The following is an 8,161-nucleotide window of genomic DNA, read 5'->3' as shown; positions in this document are numbered from 1 at the left end:
CAATGGTTTTGAACTGAAAGAGGGGAGCTCTAGATTAGATATTAGGAAATTGGATGATGAATTATTTCCTAAAGAGGGTTTTGAGGCACTGGAACAGGTTTCCCAGGGAGGCTGTGTGTGCACTACCCCTTTTAGTATTCAAGCTTAGTTTGGATGGGGCTTTGAACAACCTGGTCTTGTGGAAGATGTCCCTGCCCACTGCAGAGACCTGGAACTAGGTGGTCTTTTATGTTTCTTCCAACCCAAGTCATTCTGTATTTTATTCTCTGATTCTATGATTAACATAAAAAAGGGAACAGCAGTCATTGATGGGCATGTCTCCTGGAAGGAACTCAGTAATAATTGTATAATATACAATAATAACTTTCCTTTTCCTATAGATATGTGAAGTACCAGAATGTTCTGCTGAAATTATTCAATAATCTTGGTTTAAAATGTTGAACATTAGCCTGTTACTTTGTGCTGTATTCTAGGTAAGCTACAGCTGGAAAAATGCTACTCTAGGAACCCATATTCTTTTCTTCACAGCCACAGCCACCAGCTCACACACACAAAAGTCTTCTATACTTTGTAGGAAATTATGTGCAATAAAAAGGTTAAAAAAAATTACATATGCCATTTTCATGGGGAAAGAAAAAGAAATAAGAACTTTAAACTGCACAAAGCCCTTGCTGCTGCAGTGTCAGCAGTTCTGTAGAAAAGTCAATCACCCCATCATTGCTTCACTGTTCTCTTGACCCTGGAGAGGTGGAAGACAGAAATGGTTTCTGAAGAAATAATCAAAAAATAAACAACAAAGAAACAGAACAAAAACAAACAAAAATTTAAAATGTTGCATACGTGATAAATCATGGTTTGTTAAAGTAAAAGAGATTTAATAGCAAGTGAGAGCTCAGACTTCAAGTATTACCTCTACACTTTGGATTATGATGTACAGAATATACATATGGTTTATTGCTTGCTGGAGACAGGGAAAAGTGAATACCGTGAATAATTCATACTTAATTCCTATTATCGCGGCACAATTCAAGAAAGCAGAGGAAATATATTGCTATTCAACACACATTTTATACATTCTTGTCAGAAAGTTTTTGGTAAGCTGTATTTTATTATGTTACATTAGCAACTTTCATCATATGCATTACTGCTCCATTAAAACAAAACTGCTTATTTCAACCAACATGAATAATAACAAGCAGCATCGTTTATATTATTAGGTAGGCTGCAGCAAAGTAAATAATACTTGGAAGGCCTGAGAAGCCATGAAGGGAAGTAGACATTTTAAAATCACTTTCCAAAGGATTTATATTATATATGTCTAAAATAACTGACAGATGTGCATACATACAGCAGAAAAAATCACAGCTGCATGTATGTGTCTTCCCATTAGTGTAAATAATTTAATTAGCAGCTTTGCTGTGTGGGAGAAAACCAAATTGTTTGGAATCCATTATTAAAAGTTTTTTAGGACTGTCTTGAAAAACCTGAAAAAGTTTTTTTCAGATTTTAACACACAGGTCTGCAACTAACTCTTAGGTAAACTAAATGTGAGATACTAAAAGAGTAATGTTTACTGACAGACATTGTAACACAGAGATTACAGCATTTACCTGTATTTGACATAGAAAAAAAATTGTGCCCTTATGGTATACACTAAGATGGAGGCAATTGCACATACAAAGTCTCAGTACACCATATTTGTAAAATTCATAGTTCTGTGTCTTAACATCCAACTTACATCCCACCCCACCCCACCTCTTCAGCAACAGAGGTGCTTTTCTGTTTATCCAGTCCTGTTATGTTGTCCCTACACCTCTCTATGAATCCCCTATTCAGGAATGCTGCATACAGAAAAAAATATATTGTAACAAGAGTTATGCTAAAATTAATGACCATTTTCAGATGTGGAAAATAGGTATTGCAACCAACCCTGAAACGAGTTTTGAAATCTATAAACTCTTGAGGTGTCTGTTTTGAAGTCACTTGTCTGTGGCAGGTTATGTATCTATTGGCAGTCAATGGTCACTTTGTCAGCTCCCATCTGCCTTTACGCTGAGCCTCTTCCGGGCTGACCTATGTCTCTATGTCTTGTTGATACATTTCTCCTTTCTGTTAAAAATATAGCCATTTGCTATTTTATCTGATACATACGACAAAGAAAAAAAAGGTCAAAATAAATATTCGCTAGCTCCTGGCTAAACTGAATTACTGAATATAATGCTATGTAAGGAAATGACCCACAAGGAACACATCTGAATAATAACTGTTGTCTTAGTGTACCCCACTTGCATCTCTGCTTCATTCCTATGAGTTCTACATCCTGACAATTAACTGCATATAGAAAATGAAAATTTCCTTAGAATATAAAATGCAAATTAAAAATATATTTTGCACCTTTTCTCAGTTAAATTAGAATGTAGCTATATTTTGAAATCTTCCTCCATCAACTGATAAAGCTATATTTTTGCTTTAATGTAAGTTTCTTTCAATAATATAGAACTGAAATATTTGTTTTTCTTCTAATATATGGTGAAATCAATTATCTAACGTCTTGTTTTTCTGTAGAATTAAGACTACATTATGCAACAAAGCATTATCATAACAGGTGCCATTAGACTTAAAACTTCTTTTTTATATGTATCACAAAACCATAGTCATAGAATTCCAGGTGGGAAGGATTCTCAAGAATTGTCTAGTCCAACCTTTCTTGGAAAAAGCACAGTCTAACTAAAATGGTCCAGCACCCTGTCCAGCTGAATCTTAAAAGCATCTGATACCAGGAATCCACCACCTCCCTGGGAAGATTTTTCCAATGGCTGCTTTTCTTTGTGAAATAATTTCTTTCTGTGTCCATTTGGAATCTACCCAGAAGTGACTTTTACCCTATACTTCCTAATTTTTCCATGCAACTCCTTGTAAAAAATGGGAGTCTCCATTTTCTTTGTAGCCACCCTTTCAGTACTGGAGCATGGTGACAAGGTCTCCCCTTCCCTAGGCTGAACAATCCCAGTTCTCTCAGTTTTTCCTCACATGGCAACTTCCCAGTCACTGGTCATCTTTGTGGCCTTTCTCTGGACCCTCTCTAGCCTGTCCATGTCTTTTTGTATAGTGGGAGAAAAACTGAACACAGTATGCCAGGTGTGGCCTGACAAGCCCTGAGCAGAGCGGGACAATTACTTGTTAATCTCTGCTGGTGATGCTGTTGCCGGTGAGCCCAGCGCCGCGCTGGCTTCCTTTGCAGGAGCAGCACCCTGCTCACTCACAGTGAGCTTGCTGACCACCAGGACCCCCAGGTCCCTTTCCACAGAGCTGCTCCCCAGATGGATAGATCCCAGCCTGTGCTGCAGTCCTGGATGAAATATATGTATATAGATATAAATATACACACTGTATATATATATCTATATATAAATAATATATTGTGTGTAAAATCTTGGGTTTTGTTCTATGATCTTTACAATGATAAAAATAAATCCACTGTAACAATCTTTTAAGGACAACTTTGGGTCACATGTCTCAGAATTACACAGAATTTCAGAATGCTAGGTTGGATTTTTTCTAGAAAAATAGGAAGATGTAAAATAGCACTTGTTAGTACCTTATCTTCTGTTTACTCTATTCCCGCTAATACCTTAATTCTCAACAACCTTACAAAAGCCTGTAATTACTACTAGGTGTAATTTATCCCTTAAACCAGTATATGCTTTAATAATGCACTAACCAAAGTTCATATACATGTAATCACCCCTGTTTTGCTTTTTTTCTCCACACTATTGGCCTAAACCAATTTAATCCTTTGCCTAATCATTTAAATATATTTTATATGTGTTTCTAGTTTTTTGATTTTATGATCAATAAGTAGTGGAAGTATCCTGGTGCATATCTAGCATACTGAAAGGTCCTTCAGGTAGCACAACAAAATAGTTAAACGTTATTAATTTTTACTCAATTTTGCTCTAGCAGCTGAAAAAAATAATATCCAAAATATGGAGTGAGCAGTACTTAATTGTTATAGTTTGTGGTGGTGATATAGATACACAGCTATTTTCCAGATTTGGCATGGTGGCTAAAGAAACACAATTACCCAAAATGTAATGGAATATTTTAACTATGGGGAAAAAGAAGTGCATGCCCTGAAGCACAGCATCCAAGATTCTCTTTTGCATCTGCATGCTATCAGCAAAAAGAACAATACTATAATTTTCCAATATTTGCCAAAAGAATTGTCTTGAAATGAATAACTGCAGAAGGGTACACCTGTGAATGCTCGTTGTAAAACAAAGGGTATGACATGGGATATGAGAAGTCAATAGAAACCTGTCATTCAAATTCTCCTATGCTAACCTCTGCATGCTGCAAAGCCAACAAATGCTATTTTCTTCATAATGCCATTTGTGAAGGTAACTGATGGCAAACACAAGCAATGAGAAATAAAATATCTGCTTTATTATAAAATATCTGCTATATTAAACTATTTTCTACTGAGATCAGTACAAATCAAGCAGGCATGTTAGATAACTGTAATAAAAGCATTTAACTAAAAAAAGAAATATTTTTCCTTTTTACAGTTGATACAAGTACTAAAGTCAGTTAGGCACAGTAAATGAAGCCCATACACTGCGCATCTAAATCATTGGTAGTTCTGTACTATCTTCCAAAGTTTTCAGAACTTTTTGAACTGAGTAAACAATCAATCAGAACATCGTTCCTGTCAAAAATATCCAGTGATGATACTCACTAAAATGCAGAACAAATTGGTGATGCTCCCACATTTGTTTTAGCACTATAGTATAAATCAGCAGCATATAAAAGGGTAATCAGACAACAGAACTGACAGCAGTGTTTTACAGTACTCAATAAATTTCATGCCTGAATAGAAAATGACAGAGCAGCACTGAAAGCACTGTGTGCTTTCCAGCTTTGCAGTCCAGATTCAGCAAATGACCAAGGAATTTACAACATGACATCAATGAAATTAATGCTTCAAAACCTGAAGTTGTGAAAAAGCTTCAAATCAAAAAGCTTCCTTAAAATCTCTTTATGACGTCAGTGGTATTTGGAAAGATAACACACAAGCTTCTGACCTTTAAAGATCCCTAACTGCTTAACGGAGAATTTCAGTTTTGGCAATGTCAAACAATTTATGGCTGAACTAATCTCAGTAAGAATTCTTTCAAAAATTGGTGACTGGCGCCTTCAAGAAAGGGACTCTTGGCAAAACTGGAATTCCACCAGCAGAAAAATAAAAAAAAAAAAAATACTGAATCATTGGAATACTTCTGTGCTCAGAGCCTTCACCAAAACTGACCTTGGACTGTGTAAATTTTAAGTATAACTGATGTTATTGATATACCAGCTAGGGCCATAAAAGTCTGAAATTTGGATTAACATCTTTCTCTGGGAGATCTTGGAGCACTGTGTCCCCTTGGCTGGGGATGAACCAATATATGTTCTAACATATAATCAGAACATATACTCAGGAGAGAGAAGGCAAGGTAAAGAGACAGACTGACAGAAAGAAATTGGGAAAGAAACAAGGGACCTTACCTCACTTTTAAATTGCCTTGCTGTGGTTGTCCATCATAAATTGACAAAATATCAAAATCTTCCTCGAGGGCAAAAGTATGAAATGACAATTGTATCCTGTTACGCTCTCCTGTGATAATGATCCATGTGCAGTTGGCATAATTTGGATAACCATGAGGAAATCCAGGGCTTTCTATAGTACCATTTGGTCCCTGTACTAAGCCTCCACAGTTCTGACCTGAAAAAGAAGAAAGGAAAATTTACAGTTGGTTTTCTTTTCCCTCACTCAGTATATATTCTTACATAAGTACCTATATGAAAACGTAATTTTAAAATACCTTTTCTACATTACAAACAGCACATAAAATTGTATTTATACCATTCATCCCTTTGGATTAAAAACCCTCATAGCTGGATTTTCTGAGACATTCAACATCTTTTTATGCATTGAATCATTATTTAGGGTTCTATGGTATTAACAATGTATGACTTATTCATTCAAATGTGAAATTTCAGCATTAGCTTTAATGCCAGAAATTCAACAGACTTACAGTTCTAATGGCAAGAGAGTGTTCAAAACTTTTTGGCAAATGCCATTTAAAAAGTTTCTATATAAGTACTAAAATATCAGAGTTTCTGATGCTCTGAAACCTACTTCAACATGAAGAGCAAAATGTAAACCCATTTAATATGCTTTGTATTGCAACTAAAAGATTTCTATACTTTGAAAATACAGCAAAATTTCTGTGGTATAATATTTGTAGTTCTATGGGTTTTGTGATAAGAAAAGTGGGTGATTTTGGTCTTTTTGGTGTTGTGTTTTTGGATTTTTTTTGGGTTTTGGTTTCTTTTTAAATTTGTTTGTTTGTTTGTTTGTTTGTTTTGGTTGGTTGGTTGGTGTTTTGCTTTGGTTTTGGTTTTTTGGGGCTTATTTTTTTTATTTTTATTTAGCTTTTTTTGTTTGGGTTGGGTTGAGTTGGGTTTGTTTTTTGTTTTTGTTTTTTTTTGATTCTTAGAAAATAACACTAGAAGTTTACTCAGCAGGTTTTGTAACTGGTTTGTATATTCTACAGACTTTGTGAGAGCATGATAGCTCATTAACGGGAAGTCCTCAGCAAGAAACCTTGACTTACGGTGCACACTGTTGCTAGTTTCCTATTTGACTTTGTTAATTCCCCACACAACAGCTCTACTGACTCTGAGCTGGAGAGAAGCGTTAATGAAATATTTGAACAGAGAAAAATATAAGGATATTCTGTGGACTGTAATGCTTGGATTATTATATGCACTTTAGGCACTTCAGAACAAGAAAAATCCTGTATTTTATTGTTACACCTAAACCAGAAGGGTGTTTCTGACTGAAATTTTGTTTTTAACTTCCCAGCAGTGGGTCTCTCACACTTAATCTTTCAGAGAAATGCTGTCAAATTTTTGCAGGAGGTTTCTAAATCTTAACAAGATGGATTTAATAAAAGGGATTTGGTCCTAAAACTAAAGAACTTACTAGTATATAATTTTTACTTCTTCTAAATTTCAGATATAATAACTCTAATGAAGAGATAAAAAGGCTGTGGTGATTCAGGATTCAGGAAACTTTTAAAATAAAAATCTTCTCTGGTATACCTATCATGTGATTCAATTTAACAAGACATCTTTATTATCCAACATTTGCAAAGAAGGAACCTCTTAAACCATGAACTTAGCATGAATGTTTCAGTTATGTACTGTTCACTAAAAATTATCAGCATGCTTGCAGACACTTGCAGATGCATTGTATCCTTCTTCCTACAACCGCAGGGGAAATGTCAGAAAAATGCCACAAACAATTTAAAATAATTTAATTACTACAGAACTGATGTTCTGAAAACAGAAAAGGACAATTATAGTGACAGCCCACCACCCTGTTTCTCTAACCAGTTACTTCATGTCTCCAACATTTCAGTAAGTCAAGTACCCCTTGCAAGCTGTGCTGCACAGCAGCCTTCCTACCACTTGGGTGTGAAAGGTTTGCACTAAAAAAGGAGTGCATCCTAGCAATTCATCCAAAATCTGTCAAAGACAGAACCCCATTTTAGGAGAAGATATTTGTAATTCTAGTGTATAAAGAATACAGTATACCATATGTAACTGCATATGTAAATGCAGTGTCTTCATTTCTGATATCCATGGAGACAAACAAATTATGTCCCCAATCTCTTTGGAAATCCTAGAGCTGGCTTAAAGTAAAATTTTATTAACCTTTATTTTTAAGATTTAATAACTTTATAGTTATATTGTTATACAGTTTATAATATAAACTTTATTAACCTTTATTCTTAAACTCCATATTGCTGGGGTAGTAAGTGAACCCTCACAGCCCCCACATGGCCATCATTAGCAGCTTCCTTACACAGACGTTTGTACTGCTTGCAGAAGTTGTCAACTGCCAATGATTACTCCCAGTTTTATCCCAAAACGTGTTTTGTACTCCTATTTGTAGACACAGGTTATTGTGAATCATTATTTTGGAAAATAAAACAACTTTAATGAGGAATAAGGCATAAAATGTTTTACTACTGTTTAACTTAAGCATTTCTTACAACCCAGAGACCTTTTTTCTCCACTTTTTTTTTTTTTTTTTACTCTCTTGTATATA

General features: G+C 35.1%; 1 protein-coding gene across 1 annotated transcript in view; it reads right to left on the bottom strand.

The window, feature by feature from the left end:
* Positions 1-8,161, bottom strand: part of CSMD1 (CUB and Sushi multiple domains 1) — a 1,057,667-nt gene that overhangs the window by 841,780 nt on the left and 207,726 nt on the right. The window contains exon 2 of the mRNA XM_005426386.3: positions 5,548-5,764. Coding sequence (XP_005426443.2) covers positions 5,548-5,764 — 217 coding nt within the window. The remainder of the gene's footprint in view (positions 1-5,547; positions 5,765-8,161) is intronic.

The sequence above is a fragment of the Geospiza fortis genome, unplaced genomic scaffold, assembly GCF_000277835.1.
Source record: "Geospiza fortis unplaced genomic scaffold, GeoFor_1.0 scaffold56, whole genome shotgun sequence".
NCBI classification, from domain to species: Eukaryota; Metazoa; Chordata; class Aves; order Passeriformes; family Thraupidae; genus Geospiza; species Geospiza fortis.
This window is presented reverse-complemented; position numbering and strand designations above follow the sequence as displayed.